General features: G+C 46.3%; 1 protein-coding gene across 2 annotated transcripts; it reads left to right on the top strand.

Annotated features, from left to right (window-relative positions):
* Window positions 1-37: 37 nt before the first annotated feature.
* On the top strand, window positions 38-19,959 carry ZBTB49 (zinc finger and BTB domain containing 49). Of its 2 annotated transcripts, XM_074272941.1 has the most exons (8): window positions 38-168; window positions 4,938-5,108; window positions 6,184-7,277; window positions 9,346-9,392; window positions 14,928-15,001; window positions 16,074-16,156; window positions 16,236-16,397; window positions 18,601-19,959. In XM_074272941.1, the coding sequence occupies exons 2-8, from the start codon at window positions 4,957-4,959 to the stop codon at window positions 19,230-19,232; spliced, it is 2,244 nt and encodes a 747-aa protein (XP_074129042.1). In that variant the 5' UTR covers window positions 38-168; window positions 4,938-4,956; the 3' UTR covers window positions 19,233-19,959. The 2 variants fall into 2 exon arrangements, with proteins under 2 accessions (XP_074129042.1, XP_074129044.1); XM_074272943.1 differs by lacking the exon at window positions 38-168 and having other exon boundaries at window positions 964-5,108.
* The last annotated feature ends 1,618 nt before the right edge of the window (window positions 19,960-21,577 follow it).

The raw sequence follows: 21,577 nt of genomic DNA, 5'->3' as shown, positions 1-21,577 counted from the left end.
GTGGCCGCCGGCGGAGCCGGAAGAACCCCGGAGAGGAGGCAAAGGAGGACGCGCGCCTGCTCGGACGGGTGAGGAAGTTCCTCGGGCGCCGGCCGAGGGTCCGTGGAAAACGAGGTCTGCGTCGCTCAGCGTCCCGGCACTCCAGGCTCGCCCGAGCCGCCGCTGCAGGTCAGCCGGGGTCCTTCGCGGCCACCGTAGGGGCTGGTGGGCGGGGCCGAGGGAGGACGCGCGAGGCAGGACCCAGGCCGCCTCCTCGGCGGGAGCCACTGGAAGACGAGGCCCGGCTGCTCGGCTTGCGGGCTGCTCTAGATTTCGGGGCGCCGCGGGGTTGACCCGCGAGGGACTCCCAGGAGCGTGGCCTGTGCCGCGACACCGGAGACAGGAACTGAAAAGGGAGAGCGGGAGCTCGGGCGGAGGGAGATGCTGGGGTGGGGGTGGGGGGCACCCGGTCCCAGTCAAATTCTAGTTGTTTCTGTTAATAAAAGTGCTTCCTCTCCCAGTGTGGGGGAGCCGACGTTCCATGACGTCACGCGAGGCGTGCGAGGAGGAGCACGTGGCTAACCCGCCTTGTTCACCGCTCTGCACGTGGGAGGGGTCACAGAGAAGAGGGGCTAGACGTCCTTTCTGGGAAACCCGGTCACCGGGTGGAACGGAGGCTTCGGCGGCGTGGCCCCAGCCACAAGGGCCTCTCTTTGGAGACCCCCGGGCCTGAAGTCGCCCTGGCCGGGACCCCTCGTCCTCGTGTCCCACGGCCTCCCTGCCGCAGTCAGTGTCCTCCAGGCCCCCGCCCGGAGAAGCTGGGCTTGAGAGTGGGCTGGGGGCCCCTTAGGCTGACAGTTCACGGGCCCTTGGCGGGTCAGAGACACAGAAGGGTTTTGATCCTGAACGGAGAAGAGACGTGAGCAGCGCCCCCCCCCCCCCCCCCCCCCCCCCCCCCCCCCCCCCCCCCCCGTCCTCGAAGCGCGGTCTCCCGCCCTGTGAAGGCCAAAGTCCGGCGGGCCTGTGCCCCGGATGTTTGGGGGGGTTCGCAGCCTCCAGTGACGTTTCACCGAGATGGGATCGAGGCTAACTGGGAATAGAAGGTGCGCGCACGAGCACGAGCACGTTCTGTAAATCAGCGAGGGGCGCCGCGCCTGGTCTGGCAGGGGTGGCTCCCTGATCCTCACGGTACCGCCGGGAGATGCTGCGGCCGCTCAGTGAGTGCTCGGGCCCTGCCAGGGCGTTCTTCCCCGCCGCGCTGTTGGGAGAGTACTCCCGGGACTCGTGCTTAGTGAGCCGCCCAGCGGCGGACCAGTCCGGCCTTAGTGCCCGCACCACATCTTCAGGGGGCGGAGGGAAGGAAGAAGTAGTCTCTAAGGCTTACTGCTGGGAGGCCAAGGTGTGTGACAGACTGCGGGACAAGTGCGCGCCGCCCTCCCGGTGCTCCCGGCCCAGGGCGTTCGTGGAACAGCCTGCGAGCAGCCGGCGCCAAGGGCCCCGGGGTGGCTGGGGCTGGACCCTCTTCGTGTTACAGATGGCTTCCGGCAGTGCCTGTGGCCCCAGTCTGCGCGGCGCCGGCGGGAGTCAGCCCTGCGGGCAGCCCAGAGGCCAGAGGGCCCCCCACCGCGTGGGAGACTCACCGAGACCCCCTGAGGTTCCTGGAGGTTTCTTTCGCGGTCCCCACAGAACGCCCGCACAGCCAGAAGGCTTAAATTCCCTTTCCTTGTCGTTCCCAGAGATTTCCTCTAAGGAGTGGACCTCGGACTCTGGTTCTCGTGCTCTTGATACTACTCAAAATGACTGAGGGTCTGTCCCAGAGGTTTGGGGCACGTGGTTTCCTTTGTAGAGATTTATCACGTTTGAAAAGTTATGCGGAATTTGTAGATTCTCCGAAAGGTCTTTCAGAGACCTCGGGCTTCCCTGGCCGCTGACAGGATCAGTCAGAGGTTTACAGGGGCCTCATTTAACCCTCCTTGCAGCCCTGAGACGTAGACCCTCCAGATGGTGTTATCCCAGGTACACAGAAGGAACTGAGGCTTAGCCAGATTTTTAAGGAGTTAAATGGGTTAAAATTCAGCAGATTTGGTTTTATTCCTTCAATTCCTATTTTACTGATTTTAGGCTACATTTTCTGAAACACTTTGGCCACCCGTCACCTAGAAAGTAGTTTACTAGGTTCTTATTAAGATTGTTAACTAAGGACTAGGGGGTATGTAAAGTTCTGACGAGACTGGGCTCTTAACTTCTTGGAACTTGTGTTGTAGTGGGGAGGTTAAACGCAGCTTACTACTAGTAGTAACTGTAGTTTGTAAGGATATCGGAGAGGCGAAAGGCAGGTGTTCTGTGAAGAATCCAGGAACGCTTGATGGAGATGACATTGGAGTTGGACTTTGCCTGGGCTTTCTCCACAAGTTCTTCTCCGATTATAGTACGAAAGTTATCCTGAACTACTGAAAAGTATGCCAGCCTAAGGGCTGCTGTCTTGGTCTCATTCTGAAAACTAAGCTACCCAAGACCACCGGAGCATCATCAATAGGGTGGCTACCAGCTGATGGGTTTGAAAGCCTCTCAAAAGGAAAAGAAACTATTTCTTGAGCTAATAGGACATCACATTTTATAGAATTCACAAGCAGAGAGAAAGATCTTGATTAAAATCAAAAGAGACATTAACTGAGCTCAGTCTCTTGCTCTGAAAATAAGGGAGAGAGGTGCATTTTCTCATTTATTCTCTCCAGTAGAGTTAAGGTTTAAGAAATGAGTGAGGTGGAGTGGGAGGGAAGCTTGTCCAGTATTCAGAAACTGTATGCTTCTATATCATGAATACCTGAAGAATCAGAAGGCACTGCGCAGGATGAGATTGAGGCTACAGCCAAAAGGTGGAAATTTACTTTGTTAGGAAATTTTTCATTCTTGATGGAAAAGTTTCAGAACTGGCTTCCTGTGTGTTATCAGATTTGTTAGGACAAAGATGAGAAAACATTGTAAAAATTCTGATAGCTTTAATCTGACTCATACAAATGAACTTTTGATGCCAAAAAAGTGTGAATGGGGGTGGGGCAAAGACACTGACCTTTATTGACATGATTTTCTGTAAAAGTTTAGTAAAAAGCAGTTGCCATTCTGTCAAAATTGCCTTAGAAATTATCTTAGCTTGCACACCCTTGGTTTTAAAGAGACATTGCAACAAAACGGTACAACGTTAACAGACCCTGCGGAGGAGGAGAGCAGAAAAAGGACTGAGAAGGCAGTTCTAGTCTATGCTACTTTACACGGGCCAGCTCCCTTTATGACTTGCTTTCCCCCATTAGAATGTGAGTTCTTTCAAAACAGGGACTGTCTTGCTTCCTTGCATCCCCAGTTTGGCACATAGGAACCTCTACATTAAAGCTTTATCCTTCTTCCATTCACTCAAAAAACTAGTTAAAAGTTTGGTGTGAGATCCAGCTCGGCCACATCATCCCAAGAATATGTGTCAATGAGGCTGGCCAGAGGACAAGTGGATGTAAAATTGGATAGATTTTCAGAGTTTTTATAATGACTTAAGTCACAAACGGTAGGGAAGTCACCACATTTAGATTTAAGCAGCTCAGTTTTTTGATCAAATTCCAGAGTTTGCAACACGGAAGACTGACAACCACCTAGAGACATCCCAGGCACTTACAGAAATGTGGGAGGATCAAGTGGGTGGGATGGTATACAGAGCACTGAAGTCAGGAAGGATGGAATTGAAGGCCAGCCTCAGCATTTTCCAGCCGTTTGATCCTCTGCAAGTCACTGTTAACCCAGTGTAAAATTGAGGAATTGAGGGGGGAAATCTCTTCAAGATTGTTGCAGGAATAATCAAATGAAACACTTGTAAAAAAAAAAAAAAAGCTCTTCATATTGCACCTGACACATGGTGGGCACCGAATAAATGCTTTTTCTCCTGGTTAGTGGCTCCACTGACAAAAATACTGAAGTCAGGAGCATTAGAGAGTGGACCAGAATAAACTTGGGAAGATGAGGCATCCAGGTAGAAATGTTCTCCAGCCCTTCAAGTGCATATTTGAGCTCAAGAAAGACTGAGGGTAGTGTTGGACGTTGGAGATTTAATCCTTGAAAGGCAGAGAGCAAGGTTGTTTAGAAACAAAAGGGTGCTGAGACCAGACCCTTGGCCAACACATGGAGGCGGGGAAGGAGCGGGTACTGCTGAGAGAGTGCGGGAGCTGGGGATGGCCCTGAGGAGCTATTAAGGAGCCTCAGGTCATTGGTGACCTGGGAGGGGGGGCTTGAGGAGAGCTGAGAGGAGAACTGAGAAGCCTTTTTGGGATTGGGGGGCAGCATCAGTACTTTGTTAATTAGATAGCAAGCAGCCATCCGAGAGGTACCCTTCACACTTCACATTGACCCATGGGCCAAGACTTCTATCTGCTGATTCCCAAGTTCCTTCCCTGATGCTGGGTTACATAAGACTAAGTCACATTTCCAGTCACCTTGAGGACATTTCCACTTGGATATCATCCAGTGCAATAAATGCTAATTATTGTTTTATGCAAGGGTTGTGTTAGCTTCTGGGGGTACCATGAGGAGAGGAACATGGCACACAAATAAGTCTGTCCTGAGGAAAATTGAGGAGGGAGAGAGCATGACCAACAAGAGGGGGAGGACTTCGTGCAAAGAGAGCCACAAATGAGCCTAAGGAAGACGAGGCTTCTGAGAGGTAGAGGAAAAAAAATGTGTGCACTTATGGCAGCAGCAACAGCTTGGAAGAAGAGAAGATACTCAAGTGGGAGAGACACAAGAATGCATATGATGAGAAGCTGTTCTTTCAGCTTCCTATGACTGAAATGTTAGGTCTTTTCCTAAAACAAGTCTCAATTTTAGTGCCTTTCAAAAGTTTCTTACTTTGAGCTTTTAAGTGAATTTTTTTTTTTTAATTCTCTGAATTAACCTTATTTTTACTCTTAATTTTATTTTAGATATCTCAAATGATTTAGCATGGATCCTGTTGCTAGTCACAGCTGCCACCTCCTTCAGCAGCTCCATGAGCAGCGGATTCAAGGCCTTCTTTGTGACTGTATGCTCGTGGTCAAAGGAGTCTGCTTTAAGGCACATAAAAATGTTTTAGCTTCATTCAGTCAGTATTTTAGGTATGTGTTTTGAGATTCATATATAAGAAGCAGTTTTAAAACTGAAATAGTTTTTCTTAGTTGTGAGTTCTCACTTTAATAATACTATCCACTTATCCTGCCTAAAATGCTTTTCAACAATTAAGATGATATCATAAAAATTGCACTTGATTATTAATAAAAATAATTGTGAAATATTTGATAAAGTTTTATATTCTAATGAACAATTCCAGTGATCTAGAAGCAATTCACATTCTTTGGGAATTAAAAAATTGAACATCTGTCATTAGTGTTTTTAGGATCTACTGTCCTTTCAAGAAGAGGTCCTTGTTTCCCATATATCCCAAAGAAAGCATACTTTTTAAGGCATGCCAGTACATGTTCTAAATAGATTCAGAAGCGTCTCTGCATTTTGTACACTAAAATAATTCACGGTAATATGAAACCCGTATGGTAACAAAATATGGAAAAATGTGTGTGCTTTATGATGTGTACTGTCATGGAAATTTGCAGTACATGAGACAGTTTTAGATGTATAGATATTAAGCAGGTTTTGTTTTCCTTAAAAATTATCTTTGAGCCTTTCTGTATTTACTGATTTGTCATCTATATTTTTTTATCCAAACCTATGAAATCCCCTAATGAGACAAAATTCTTTTTTCAGTAAAGGCTAGCAATTCTTCTGTAAACTATAGTCTTAAAGCATTCCTGGGGTACTAAGAAGTTAGTGGTTAAAGCTGAGCCAAGAGGTGGAGGGCCCAACTTAAACCCCTTGTTTTCCTGCCTCTGAGACTGTTTTTTTATCATTCCATGCTTTTTGTCAGGGATTTACATTACAGTTTGAATTTTAAAACCTAGTGGTAAGTTTCAGATGTGGACTTCAGAGTGACATCTCCATCCTTTTTGATAGTTATGTTAATTTGTCCAAATTGTTAGAAATCTGGGATTTTAAAAAATTCTAGCAAGTTTTTAATTTTTATGTTTGTAGAATGATAATTATTAACGTGGACTTATTTGGGTATTATTTGTGAGCAAAGATTGTTAGGTTGTAGCCGTGTTCTTTTATTCTGTAAACAGATGTACTTTCTTTCATCAGGACTTTATTTCAGAATTCTTCAGGACAGAAGAATGATATTTTTCATTTGGATATTAAAAATGTGGGAGGCATAGGGCAGATATTGGACTTCATGTACACTTCTCACCTAGATCTTAACCCAGACAACATACAGATGATGTTGGACATAGCGCAGTGTTTACAAGTACAAAATGTCCTGACTCTGTGCCACGCCTTTTTAAAATCTGCCGCCGCTGCCGAGCCGCCCCCCAGCTTGCCCGGTAACAGTGCATTCGCCCTGCATGGGGCTCTGGCCGTCGAGGGCGGCGGGGTCCTGAGTGAGGAGTACCCCGCCCATCTGCTGCACGAGTGTGGCTCTGGTGGCCAGCCTTCCCATGGACCAGCGCCCATTCATCTCCACCATTCCTCGGGGGAAGGACTGAAGCAGACGGCGTCTGGTGCCGTGGAAGGCAGCTGTGCGGAGCTTCCGATGAAGCAGTCCAGTTACTATTACAAGCTTAGAAACTTTTATAGCAAACAGTTCTATAAACAAATTTCTTGTTCCAGTCAGGAGCGAGTCATGGAACAGCCCTTTACGTTCGGTGCATCCACCGACCTCAACTCCGTAGAAAACCCTGACTGTGCTGTGAGTCCCTCTGAATGTGTCCTGGAGTCTTCGGAACACCTGCCTTCCAACTTCCTGGCCCAGCCTTTGAGTGAAGCCGCCCCCGACCCGGAGCCTGACAGCACCACGTTGCAGCCTGCCGAGCAGAGGAGACTGAAAAAAGCGATCCACCTCAAGAAACTGAGCTTCCTGAAGTCACAGCAGGTGGCCCAAGAGTCACCGGAGGCTAAAGCGGCACATAGCCTCACAAAGGGAACAGCAGACTCGCCCCTCGTGAGTGGGAGCGCCGTCGGGAAAGCCAGCGGTCCGGCCACTGAAGGAAAGGACGCGGAAGTAGTCATTAATTCACAGAATTTTGATTGTGTTGCTGAGATTGAAAGGACTGAGGGCACCATTAGCTTGAAGGACCAGACCCAAAGTCTTCAGTTGCAAAGACAATACACTTGTGAACTGTGTGGGAAGCCTTTTAAACATCCGAGCACTTTGGAGCTTCACAAACGGTCACATACAGGTACAGTGCCTTTAGTGCGAAAGAATGAACGCTTTTGACGTAGTCTCGCCCGCTCATGGTTGTGTGAGAGGCTTTTCTGTTTGTGGATGAGGCTTACCATTGCAGAGATTCTTTGCATCTCGCAAGGGAGCAATTTCACTCTTAGCTTGCAGGTACAATTCTTAAGTGTCACAATTCTACAAATCATTCTCTGAATCCTGAACAGAAGAGGTGGCATCTTTTTATCATGTTTGATTTTTGCTCCATTTTAAATGCTTTTAAACCTTTGATTTTTAAAAGAAATACTCGTTTCTATGTCATTAAGTTTATATATGTTCTGATAGGCTTTTTCAGTTTAATCCTATTCAGTTGAATATTTCTCAGCTACAATTTGCACTGATTTTTAGTTGTATAATTTCCAATTCAGAATAAAATGAGACCTTTTGATTTCTGATAAGCCAAGTCTGATAAATCATTTGTGATGGCTTGGTGACTCTCAGAGCATCCAGTTGTTAAATTTTAATTTAAAAATGAGTATTATTATGAACTAATGTACACAGATTGGAACTGGTCAACTGATATCATTTCCCTCTTCTGTTTTTCAGAATGATCTGATCTTTTAAAAAATCAGTGTTATGGAATTATTACATAAAGTATACCTTGCCTTCCTATAACAAAAGTTAATTGCTTTAGGATAAGTATTTCACAAAGATATGAAAAGCATATTATGGGCTTCTGAGGTGTTAATGTTTTTTAGGATGTTTTTATGGCAGTGATTGTGGATATAATGATTATGGTCAATATAAGAAATAACTAACACTTGATATGATATTTTTCTTCTTATCCCCTAGATTTCTCAAGTTTTGATTTAGTTTTTATTCTGTCTTAAAGAAAAAGAAAAGGAAAGTTGTCTAACCCTCAGTTCTGTCCTAAGAACTTTTAAACTTTTGTACCTCTAAATTGTAGAAAAAAATTCAGAGGCGTATTGTTTTTTCTCTGTCTCTCTTTCTCTCCCTCTCTTTCTCCTCTCCCCATCTTGTGCATTTGCACATGTATATTTGACATTGAAAACCTTATCTTTGTAGTTCCAGAGGCAGCTAAAAATTATATTTTTACTTTGGAAGCACATCTTTTGAATGGCAATAACAGTGTGATCAAAATTAATGCAAAGAGTCTTGTCAAAAAGGAAATAAATCTCTTGAGATCTATGGTACTCTGTTAAGAACGGTCATTGACCTCAGTCATTTATAAGGCTGGGCCATAGGTGACCCTAGTTTCTTACGGTTTTGCTGGTAATAGAATTTTAATTTATCCTTGAACCTATTATCACATTATCCCAGGCAAGTCCATAGATTTAAAGTCAGAACTAAAAATGAATAGAAAACAGCCAGGGATCAAAAATTTTCTATCATCCACAAAGCCAACCTATTCTCTCAGTAAGAGCTACAAATAAAAACATTATTCTGTCATAAACTTAGGACTTGTCAACTGTAGTTTCACTAAATCAATAAACTTTTTATCAGAGCAGAAAGAAAAAGAAATTAATTCTAAAGATGAGGGCACATTATAGAAAATGTACCCTCTCTTCTTCAGCAGTACATTTTGGAATCTTTAATAAGAGGGAAATGAGAGAAATAGGATATTTTTTATCTCGCATACATAAGCAGATGGCATGATTTAAAGTCAGTGTTTTGCTCTAGCAAAAGGCAGTAGCCTGAGGAAGCTCAGTGGCACAGTGGATCCAGCACTGGAGTTCAAATCCAGCCTCAGACCCTTGTCACTTGCTTCCTGTGTGACCCCAAGCAAGTCACGTAGTCCCAGTTGTCTAGCAAAAAAAAATTTAAAAAACAAAGAGGCTATTTTTGGACCAGATATATTTCTTTTAAAGGGAAATGAGTACTTATTTAAAAAAAAAAAAGTCATTTTCCAATCGGAGAGAGGTACTATAAATATATGTAAATGATTCAGGAGCAATATTCCTTTTATTTTAAAGCCCTTTTTAATAATATTACACAAGAGCTACTTCTTCAAAGATGTCACTGATTACACATCACTACTAATAGTTTTCCATGTTCTGTTTTTGTTTTAGGTGAGAAACCTTTTGAATGTAACATTTGTGGGAAACACTTCTCCCAGGTGGGAAAAATTTTATTTACAGCTAATTACGGGAAATTTGAGTATGTTGCTTGTTTTTAGCACAACAGTTATCTATGCGCTGTTTAGGAGACAGGGCTTTGCAGTTTTCTTGTATGCTTCTGCTTAAAGGGTTTCTAGTTTCCCAGGATACAGATAATTTTGGAGGAAAAAAAAATTATGTTTCTCTTATGAAGGATAAGAAGGAAAATTTGTTTCTGAGGTGAATAAACTTTTATAATTCTAAGGCTCAATCCTGCCTGACTCCCCCCTTCCAGTGAGGCACAGTCCGGAAGCAAGTTAGGGTTGTCTCTGGGAAGAGGCCTGGCCCCGGGCTGGAGGCCCCTGCTGCCCAGTGGTGCTACCCTGTGGCTCCACAGGGATCCCCACCCAGAGGACCTTGGCATTTGGGGGTGGCCATAGACTGAACCTTCCCCAGCGGCTGGCCTCCTCGTGGACCGCACGTGGTCCGGATACAAAGCACTCTACAGACCCCTTTAGGCACCCCTTTTTTGTGCTAACGGCCCTGGTCCTTGCTCAGCTGGCTGGTGAATCTTGCTGGAGGGAACGATTTGTACCAGTACATGCCAGGGGGTGGGCCGCCCCAGAACACTTTGGGAGTCCCTCTTTGGTGGTTTCTTGGGCCAGAATGGGCTCCCAGCACATCTGGAGTGTAGCTCTGCCTGGTGAGGGCAAAGGGTTCTGAAAACATGCCAAAGCTGTTTGTGCTGAACCTGGAGAATCAGGGAAAGGGAAACCCTTGCTGGTGGAGGGGGCTGGGCTGGGCATTCTCAGGCCCTTCCCCCTGGGCTTTCTCTTGCCCCCAGAGCTAGAACCATTTCTTTTAGTCTTAAGGCGTGAGCACAGGTCCCTGAATGACTACCAGAGGCCTCTGGCCTCCCCTTAGAGCTTCTCTTGGCTTCAGTTAGCCAGCCACCTTTTCTTAGGGCAAATTAACACACACTTATTAAATACCAGTTGCTCCCCTCTTTGAGGGAGGGAGGGTGCTGAAGAGCATCTGTTCTTGGGCCTCGAGGCTGAAGCCCTTTGACATCTCCCTGACATTTGAGTCTGGTCCCCTCCTCCCTTCTCAGACTTCTCAGTGCTGCTTTTGGCTCCCTTATGATTTCTTCCTTGTCTTCCCAACCAGACTGCAGAATCATCAGTTAAGAGCCAGAGGGGAACATTAAAGATTTAATCTAGGTTCTTCCCTCCATGTAAAGCAGCCAAGGCCCCAAGACATCAAGAGCCCTCTTGTCAGCTGACTTAAGCCGGCCTCCAGGGCACGCTCCAGCTTCCATCCCTTGTCCATTTTTCCTCTCCTTGTTGTTTCCTTGGAAACCGAATGGAGCCCCGGAGTTTCAACCACATTTCCAAATCTGGTTTTATTTGCAAAATACTTCCTGCTCTCCCGTAGGTAGAAGGGGCTTTGTTAGGGGCTGGGGGTGTTACAGCGCTGACCCCCGTTCTCACCCTTCAGAAGCTTATGACCCAGTTGGAGAAAACTGTGACATAACCTGGTCTGATAAACTGTTGCTCCAGAGTGTGGGAGAGAAAGCTCTTGGAGAAGAAAGATGGGAGAATGAGGAGATGGTGCAAAGGGAAGCACTCTGAGGGAGCTCGGCTCGAGCCCGAGATGCAAGGCTGGCTCAGCACACAAAGGATGAACCTGGGAGAGCGGATGGTGGCTGGAGAATTGCACAGGGAAGGACAGAGTAGAGCAATGTGATGCCTGCTGTACTGGGGGGAAGCCTGGCCCTCTTTGCCTCCTCCTCATCCCTCATTTCCATCTGTCTGCAGGACATCTGACCATCCTGACCCAAGGGTGCCCTTCTCATCTCCCCTCCCCCCATTCGTAGCCCCAAGCCTACTACCTTTTACTTTCCTCACATTTGATGAGAGGTGGGGAGCACGGAACCTTCCTTCACCAGGCAGGCTCTGCCTTGGTGCTCTTAAATTGTCTCACTGAATTAAAGCCACTTTGGGCTTGGCAGGAAATAAAAAGATAAACGAGACATAGTCCTTTTTTTCCTCGAGGATTTTACAGCCTCCTGAAGGAAGAAAAATGTGCTGCCCTTCACAGTGTCACTGGGTGAAGTGCCCCCAGAGCCAGAGGACACAGCTGACCCCCATGGTATGCTATGGCAAGCCCCTGAGACGCCTCCTAAGCTGGGAGTACATGGTATCTTAGTGGAAGACCTTCTCAGGCTGCTTCTGTGGCCTGGTGACCCCGATTTGGGCCCTTGTTATTCTGATCCTTTGTTACCATGATGGTCCCCTCCCTGGCCACCTTCCTTCCAATATCTCTCCAGTGAAATTTAGCCAAAAAAAAAAAAAAAAAAAAAAAAATGTTTGTTGCCTATAGTAGTAGAGGATCTATACAGACAAAAAATTGAAATGTCTTCTGGAGGAGATGTAGCAAAGGCCTCAGGCTGAAGAAAGGCCCAGAGGTGAAGTGTTCTAAGAGGCAGAAGGAAGCCCTTTCCCCGAGTGCAGCTCCCTCCACAAAACCCACTAGGGACTCGCCTTTACTTAGCAGGCAGAACCACTGGCTCCGTTCGGTGCTCAGTCTGGCATTTTTATTCACTCTGGCTATTCCTGGGCCCCATCTGGTGATAGCACACTTAGCCAATCTAAGAACCATCGGTAAAAGGCCCCTTCCGGCTCTGAAGAGGACACGATTTTTACTTTGACTAAACTCTCCAATGTGGCTCACGGGACTCTGGTTTCACAAAAACTGCAAAGACAGAACACAAGATGCTCCCAAGCTAAAAATGTCTCCATGAGAGAGTGCCTTTTTGGCACTCTTCGGGAATAGTTCAGGGGCCACAGGTTCCTAATGGTTTAGCCCCAGTCACTTATGAGGACTCTGAAGAAGTTTCAGAATGTTGGAGCACTCAAAAGGGTAGAATCTGTGCTCAAAGGAAAGAACATAATAATAAGATTAGCATGTGATGTAGCTACAGGAATAATTTTCAAAAATGAAGCAAAATTCATAATGCAGTTCCATAGTAAATAGCTAAGAGGGAAAAAGCTTTTCTGATATTATCATGTTGTAATTTTAAATGGAAAGTATTTTTTAAAAAACAATTGTTATGTGATCTATTTGAAAGAAAAAGGTTAAAAAAAAAATCCAAAGATTCCTCCCAAACCATAGCAGATTTCATAATTTTCTATTATAATTTTTGGCTTTCACAATGCAGGATAATATAAAATAATAATTAACCAGATGGTGTTTTATAGATTTTTGTAATTGCTCAATTTTTCTTTAATTTAGTATGAGAGATTGAGCTTTCAAAAGGAATATCACATCCTCTTAGTAAGAAAAACTCAGGAAGTGTTCTGTTTTCAGACAAAAGTGATGTATTTTTGTAAAGATTCCTTTGTTCTATATGGGCCAAGTATATTTTTTCAGAAAACATTTTTTAAAATTATCTACCTTCTTTGTGTGGTGATGGGCCAACAACTTAATCGTTCACTCCTTCGTCCAGGCAGCCCTTTAAATCTAAAGCCTCAAAGTTTGTCCGTCTCTACTGATGGAGGAAGTTTTCTATACCAGTGAAGTCAGGGGTTCAGAATCTCTACCCTCTCCAAAAAAAAACAAAAATAGTATTTTATGGAGTTTTATATCAATAAAAACATGCTATTTAAGCGTTTAAGAAAATGTGTACATGTCCATTCGCAGATTTTGTGTGAATTGTATGTGTATCTTTAATGAGCATTACAACTCAAAATCCCCTCACATTTACTCTTGGCTATTGTCTGCTGTCCACTTATTGGGAATCATCTCTGGTAATGTAATATTACCTGTATTCCTCAAAAATTCTGGATTCTGTTTTTCCAGTTTCTGTTGCTCAGAAATCGTTTTCTTTTTAAATAGCAGCTTCATATTTTCAAAATAGATGCAAGGATAGTTTTCAACATTCACCCTTGCAAAACCTTGTGTTCTAAATTTTTCTTCCTCTCCCCTACCTCCTCCCCTAGACAGCAAGCAATCTATTAGGCACGTGCAGTTCTTCTATACATGTTACCACAATGAGAATGGTAGTTTTTAAAACAAATTTGAACTTGGGGAGGTGCTGCATCCAGAAGACTTGCTTTGCTAAGTTATGATAGTTGTGAGGTCATTTAAAAGATGGTTGGAGACAACAATAAAAAAGGCGAGGGTTTCTTTTTTGGTTTTTGGTTTTGGACTCTTGATAACCTTGCAGTATTATTTTTATTGTGTTCTTTGTGATTTGATACTGATTTCTTTTACAAGAACATCTGTCTCCACTAACTTGAATTGTCCTTTGTGAAATTTCTGGTTTGGGGAACAAATGTAAACGGCTGCATGGATGGTTGGGTGCCGTTTTGTAAATTAGTAGAAAATGATAAATCTATCTGATGGAACTGCACTTATCAAGGAAAAATATGTCAGCATTAAATCAGCTTCTTTTATGAAAATATCCTATTATAGAAAAAAAAAATTGAAGTGGCCACTTGGAATCTCAAACTGTTGTCTCAGATGGAAGGGACCTGAGAGCCATGGAACCGGAGGCAGTCCTTGTTCTTTACAGCACACCTGGCAGTCCCCACTGCCTCCCCGAGGAGCCCCTTCCACCTGGGGCTTCTCCTCGTGGGGTGCTGCCTGGCACTTTGCCTCTCGACCCTGTGCCTCTCATTCCACTCTGGCATTGACAGGCCGTAGGACCTGAGGCTGGCAGTCATGGGTCAGGTCTCCATTTCACTTCCTTCCCCTGAAGACTGGGTGATAGCATTTACCTTCTCTGTCCTGGCTGTGCCCCTTTATGTGGGATGAGCCTGGTGTGGTCTGATGCAGGAGTTGTTGTGCCCAAGGGAAGCTCAGGAGTCTTTTAGCTGAAGCTTCTCACTGCATACACCCAACTCGTGCTCTGAGCCCTGCCCTTCTGCCCTTCTCTTTGCTTTCATGTGACCCCCGCCCATCTCAGAGCTGATCATCTGTCCCTCTTGAATTGCCGCTGCCCCCCTCCCCTCCTCTCCTGTGGGAGCTTCTCTGTTGCCCTGCTGACTGCTTCAGTCCATCCTTGATGGCGAAGCTCATGTGATGAGAGCAGGAATGGCGGCCGCTCCTAAGTGCTCCCAGGGCTGGCTTTCCCCGCTGCCTCAGCTCCACCGGCTGGATCAGACCGAGCTCCCTTTTCTATTCCTTCGTCCCTCTAAGGGCTTGTCTCCTTCCCCCCCAGCTCTTGGAGCGCTCACGGCCCACTGTCAGCCCTTGGCTGCCAGGTCATTGCCTCACACGGTGCTCATGCTTTAGGCCAGGGACTCCATTGCCAACTGTCAGCCAAGTGCCTGGAGCCTGTGGGGAGTGACTGCACCCCTGCCTCCGGGCAGAAGTAGGGTCTTTACTGCTCTTTGGTTCTCACAGCCAAGACCCTTCTCGGCCTCGCATCTTTGGGTAGGAACGTAAACTAGCAGCTGGAGGTGGGCATTTGGGGTTTTTCATCATCAGTTGTAAGTATCTTTCTGTATTCGTGGGGTCTTTCTAAAAACCTGGCGTTGTTTCCTTTGCAGGCAGGTAATCTGCAGACTCATTTACGTCGGCATTCTGGTGAAAAGCCTTACATCTGTGAAATCTGTGGGAAAAGGTTCGTACTGGGGTGATCTGTGTCTGTACACGGATTCCCTTGAAAGCCTTTAGATGAGCTTCTACTTTCTGTCCTTCTTAGTTCCCCTGAAACACAGTGATGTTCGTAGGGAAGGCAGGTAAGAACAGTGCTAAAATGTGGTCTTCCTTTAGAGAGGGCGGCTGTACGACGACTCCTCAGGAGCTTTGAAGCTGGTTTGGCGTAAGCCATAGTATTCCTGCTTCTGAGGGGCAGTGGGTCACAGTGGGCCAAGAGCCGGCCTGAGAGCCGGATTCAGCCTCAGCCCTGCCACACGCTGGCTTTGTGACTGGGCGGCTCTCGAGCACACATGCTCTCTTCAGAAATCCAGAGGGAGCACATCTTGGAACCTGATTAGATGTAAGAATTGATTCACAGAACCCTAAGATGTTGGAGGTGGGCTGGCTCATCCAGACACCTCATTTTAGAGACCTGGGGAGGAATCCTGAAGAAGGGAGGGACCAGCCCAGGAAGGCTTTCTTTTCTGTTTGAAAAAATTATTTTATTTTTCTCTTAGGAATGATACTCACAATGATGATAAATATATAGCCTCTGGTTCTGTATCTTATAAATTAGATAGAAAAAGATCTCTCATTGCCTTATGTCTTAGATCCCTGGCAGTATCTGCTTTTATTTACATCCTTTAGATCATTTCTGCTCTATTTTATTTGTGAATATCTTTATTTTATGCTGCATTTTAACCTGTTTTTCAAGTTCTTTTGACAAATAATTTATTTAATCATTATTCTTGAAAATATTTTTACAAATTATAATAAAGCTAGTGGCATAATAATGCTCAACAGCAGAACACTTTGGTTTGTAATCTATCAAACAGGGTCAGAAAGATTCCCAAGCAGCTCTCTTTTGTCCACGCCTCTCTACATCAAGTCCTAATTTCCTTTATAAAACCCAGTTTTAGATAAAGATGAACTTCCATACACTTGTTCACACTCTGATTAAGAATTCAGGCGGACTCTCCCTCAGTGACACGCACTTAGGAAGATTCATAGTCATGTTGAAACATCATTAATTGAATTTTCATATTCCATTACAGATTCGCAGCCTCCGGGGATGTCCAACGTCACATTATTATTCACTCGGGAGAAAAACCCCATTTGTGTGACATCTGTGGTCGAGGTAAGAGCAGAACGTTCACTGTTCTCTCGTGGAGACGCTGATTAGCATCCAAAGCTCATCTGTGTCGCATCTGTTTTAGGCTTTAGTAACTTCAGCAATTTAAAGGAGCACAAGAAGACTCATACCTCGGATAAAGTCTTCACCTGTGATGAATGTGGGAAGTCTTTCAACATGCAGCGCAAACTGGTCAAGCACAGAATCCGGCACACCGGCGAGCGACCGTACAGCTGCTCGGCGTGCGGTGAGTACTCCGTTCTGACACCACAAGGGCCCTCTCTTCTCCATCCTGATGCTGGCTCACTTTGTGATGCCGGTCACATCCCTTGATTTCTCCCTCTCAGTTCCTCCTTGAGAAAATCAGGGTCAGAACCACGTTTCCCAAACTCTGGGTGTTGTGAGGATTAAGGGAAATCCTGCAGCTGAGAACTGCCCACAAATGTCAGATTTTACTAAGTGGAAACCATTCTCCTTCCTTTAGCACTCAGATAACACAGATTAGCTTCTAGGGTACACACTAGCGTTTCATTTTTGGCAAGCCCGTGGAGGCCTTGGGCTGAGAGAGGGCCGGGCCTAGCGTCAGAACACCTGAACTCGAGGCCGGCCTTGGTCACTTGCCAGCTGGCTGACTCACTTTCTGAGCACCCAGCAAGGCGCCACTGGAGAAGGAAATGGTGTCTTTGCCAAGAGCGCATCCATTGGGCAGCATGGTGCCCGGGGTCTCAGAGCAGCTAAACAACTGCAGATTGTAAAAATCCAGTGAGGGTTTGGCTCTCATACCAATTCCCCAACCATGAGAGAAGTGCTTGAATTTTCTTAGTGTAGTTTCTCTCTTGTACCAATGAACTGGATCCTCTCAGCGCCATGGTGCTAGATCCAGGTCGCAGGTGGAGCCTCTTGAAGAGTTGTCCCCCCTCAGACAGACTGGGACCGGGGTCCGTGGCAGAGCTCCTCGTGGATTGCAGCAGCCCCACCCCCACCCCTCCTTCCCTGCTCTTTACCTTCTTCCTCTAGTTCCAGTTTACTTTTTCTTTCCTTCCTTACTCAGTTCCTTTTTTAAGAGCATCAAAGATGATCAACATTTAAATTTGTTAATTCAATGAAACCTGAAAAACACACTCTTCGTTTTCTTCAAGGAAGTATTCTTACACTGTTTAGGAAGATGAGGCTTGCCCAGATGGCTTTGTTCTGGAAATAAAGGCCCTATTTCCCTATCAAAGTGTACCCCAACCACCTCAACTTGATTCCTTTCATTCTTTCTCTTTTGAGGACTCCATTTTTATCTCTCTAATCATCAAGTTCCAAGCCATTATTCAGCCTCCCAATAATAACTTCTGAGGGAACATTTTGTTCCCTTATTACCTCTTCGTTGAGCTTATGTGTCTTCATGTTGAATAGTCAACTGGTATCCCTATTAAATGCCATTATTTTGGCCCCTTCTTGAATTTTATTCTAAGATGTAATCAATTCTTTTCCGCTTCTTTAAGCAGAGGATTTGGAGGGGGGAGCCAAACCAATGACTGCACTCTCAGCATTTGTTGCTCCCGATGCAGAAACCCCCCCTGTGCAGGGCTGCAGCTCCTATTGTCTTAGAGCTTTTAGGAGCTGTGAGGGGCATGGGAAATAAGCAGCACGGGTCAGACAAGACTTGAACACAGACCTTCTGACTGTTCTCTCCATCTCTCCAGCAGAAGATGCTGAACAAAACACAGCCTTACCTTGACAGTTGAGCATCTTTAGGAGTGTTGTATCGCGCAGCCTTTTGAGGTGTGCCAGGCAAACCATCCCCAGAGTCTGGCTTTGGGGAGAAGGGGGGTGTCATCATTCTGGGCTCCCTTCTTCCATTTGTCAGTGCACCTGTCTCTAACAACAACATCGTGTGACTTCTTTTTCATTTGCCATTTCTAGTCATTTGTGTGCTGAGAAGTTGGGGATCCAAGCTTGCCTAAATTAAGACATGTATTGAATGAATGAATTCACAAGTTTTAGAACAATTTATGTGGAATCTGCTTTGGGACATCAGAAGAGCTTTCTTTTTCTTTCTTTCTTTTGACTGCTTTGGAGAATTGAGATTGACTAATTGACTAATGAGCAGATAAAGGAGGTTTTATAATATTTTACCCATTGCAGCACTTTTCACCATGAATTCCAACATCTCTAAAATCCTTACATGAGCCTTGATTTTTGTCCTTGAGTTATATATTTACCCTGATTTTTCCCCACACTGACTCTCTGACTTCAAGACACATCATAGCCCCAAATCTTGTGTCTCCTAAAGATACTCAGGAGCCTGGGGCTGGCGTGGGCCAAAGGCGCTCATGTGTGAAAGGGGAGGAGGAGGCCGCGAGTGCTGGGTGAGCGCAGAGCCCTGTGTGAGGAGAGCCACGCCCACTGTGCCTTAGCTGCCTCTAAGAGTTCGGTCTTCCTCTGTTTTGTCCCCATTGCAGGGAAATGCTTCGGGGAATCGGGCGACCTCCGCAGGCACGTCCGCACCCACACTGGAGAGAAGCCGTACGCATGTGAAGTGTGCAGCAAGTGCTTCTCCCGCTCCGCCGTGCTGCGGCGCCACAAGAAGATGCACTGCAAGGCTGCTGCCGAGAGCCCCCCGGCTGCCGGCCCAGCCTCGGCCCCGGACAAGTCCCCGAGCTCCGCCCCTCTGCCCCAGGACGGCCTGGTGGCTTTGGGGCCAGCATCTGGGAAGCTCCCTGTTGACACAGGAGGGAACTCTTCTGGGGAATTTGGGAGCGGTTCTTCGGGTTCCTACTGCAAGTTGAGATCCATGATTCAGCAGAATGAAGGGCCGGACCAGGAGAAATTGGGCCTCGATGCTGCCAAGCTGCCCAGGACTCAGGAGCCGCCACCGCAACCTTACGCTTTCCAGGAGGAGCCTCTTCCGGCCGACGGCGTGGCCATGATGCGCTCCTCTGTGGCGGCTCTCGACAGCCACTGCAGCGAGGCCCTGAGCAGCCGGCCGTCGCCCGCCACGAACCGTGGCTCTGAAGGCCCCTTTTTTTCCAGCATGACTCTCTGGGGGTTGGCCATGAAGACATTACAAAATGAAAGTGAGTTAGATCAGTAACACTGTATCAGCAATTCTCGTTCAGACTAGTCAGTCTGAGATCACAAGCCGATTGTTGAGCGCCGGCCCTGTGCTCACCATCATGAGAGAGACGGGCCAGTGTCCCAATGCTTGGGACAGCAAGAAAGACAGGTTAGCACTTCAGCCTCGGCCCAGGTCCTTGGAGCAGTCCCAGGCCGAGGTCTCTGCAAGGTACCTTCGAAAACCCCTGCTCCATTTTATACATAACTCAGCTGAGAGTCTTCCCTTCCTACTTCTGCATCCCCCTCACCCCACTGCGGTGATCCACCCATGATCAAGTGTCACACGGGGCAGAATCTGAGAGACCTTCGTCTCCCACCCTCTCGTTTGACAGAGGATGAAGCTGAGGGTCCAAGAGAGTGGTTCACCCGGGTTTTCACAGCCTTTTAACATGGACTACAGATCCCGGTTTGTAAAACTGCCTTACAGCTCGAGGCACAAAGGCCAGAGGGTTTACATGCTATTGAAAACCTTAGAGGTGATATGTTGCTACACACTTGATTCCTGAGCAGTTTTTCCCAGTCAGGGTAAAACTTGTGTTTCCAAAATTTTATTTTTACACTTTTAAAAACTAAGACTTGCATTTTCAGCATTTTAATATAGATATATATTTTTTTAATGCCTAAGTATTTTGCACAAAAAAGACTATTTGCATTTGTAATTCATGTATTGTAAGTTAATAAATGGAAATTACGTTTCTATGTAATAGGACTTAATATTATATTTTATGTAAATTTATTCAGTTCAGCAAACATTAAGTGTTTCTGTATCTGAGTCGTGCTAGGTGTTTGTGGACTGTGACACCCAGCTGAGGCTCTGCACCCAAGAACTTTATATTCTTGTGGGGTGGGTTCAGGACATGTACCTAAATAACTGAAAAAAAGGAAAGATGAGAGAAATGTTGTAGGAGAAACTTGAGGAAAGCATTTCAGTTCTGGTGGAGCGGGGAGAAGGATGGCCTCTGAGCAGGGTCTTGAGAGAGGGCTTCCACAACTGGAGTATTTGGGGAGGGGGTGTCCCTTTCAAGTACGAAGGATGGCTCAAGCAGAGTCACATTGGCAGGAGGAAGGATGGGAACCAGAAGTAAAGATGAGCTCGGTTGGTTTGGACTGTCAGTGTCCGAAGGGGAAAGGCCGGACCAGTAAAGCCTGGAGCCAGATTTTAGAAGCCTTTTTAGTGTCATAAATCAGGAGTTTGTACTTTATTCCTTGGACATCGGGGAGCAGCTGAAGAGTTTTGAGTAGAACAGCAGGACTGCTCGGGCACGAGAGAAACAGGGGCCATTGACAAGAAGGTAAGCTTCTCTGTGGGCCGCATGCTGACTTGGTTTTACACGGAATGCGATCTGTGTTTGATATTTTTTGTTTTTATTTTGTTAAAAATTTCCCAATGACATTTTAATCTGGTTTAGGCCGCTCTCAGAAGTGTTGGGGCCCCAAGTTTGGACACGTCCGGTGCAGTAGTCAGATTGAGAAGGAACAGGCCCAGGGAAAAGAAATCCCAAACTAATGGGAGACGTGGAGAAAAGTCCAAAGGCAAAGTGACCCATTTGGAGATAATGAGCTTCGTTTATGAGGGTCATTTAGGGTAAGGATTTGTAACCTGGAGCCCATTCACTTATTAAAGATGTGTATATTTTGTGGCTGTTTCACCATAATTAGCTCCTTTGTAATCCTCTTCTATTTTATGAATTTAGAAATATTACTTGAAGAACTAGGCCATAGGCTCCGAAAGCTGCCGCATGAATCCAGGACACAGGAAAATGGTTGAGCTTTCCCGGTGTGGAGCGGAGGTCCCTGTTCCGGGTGACTTCCTTTCTCTGGGAAGCCAAAAAGCTTGGTGAAACACTGAGAAGGCGTCCCCCAAGTTAGTGTAATCACCTATGTCCGGGTCCCCCGACCAAGTCAACTGCCGGGAAAAATTCTTTGTCTAGTAAATCGTTTTTAAAAAACGTGAATAACCAGCAAGCAAAATGTTAAAGATTGACCTACCCGCTGAACCGCGGCCCCCTGCATGCATGCGTGAAACAGAAAAGAGCCCAGGATAACTTCACTGTCCGCCCGTCTCTCGGAGAAGCTGTGGTTTAGTCCTTGGCTGGACCTGCGGTAGCCAAAGGGGGAACCCGGGAAGGAGAAGGCGCCACAAGCTGCTGCTTGCAAGGTGGCCCAGGTCTGCAGCAAAGAGCCTTCCGTCTCTGCCGCTGCCATTTTCTCTCCAACTCGGTCTTTCCAGGGACCCCCAAATGCCCTCCAGTTCTGTTCGGAGGAGAGCTCCGAGGCTCCCTCCCCGGGCTTGTGGGCTCCTGGCCGCGCTCGGTCCAGGCG

This window comes from Sminthopsis crassicaudata, chromosome 6 (genome assembly GCF_048593235.1).
Source record: "Sminthopsis crassicaudata isolate SCR6 chromosome 6, ASM4859323v1, whole genome shotgun sequence".
Taxonomy (NCBI): Eukaryota; Metazoa; Chordata; class Mammalia; order Dasyuromorphia; family Dasyuridae; genus Sminthopsis; species Sminthopsis crassicaudata.
The sequence above is the reverse complement of the archived record's forward strand: the minus strand, read 5'-3'. Positions and strand labels throughout refer to the sequence as shown.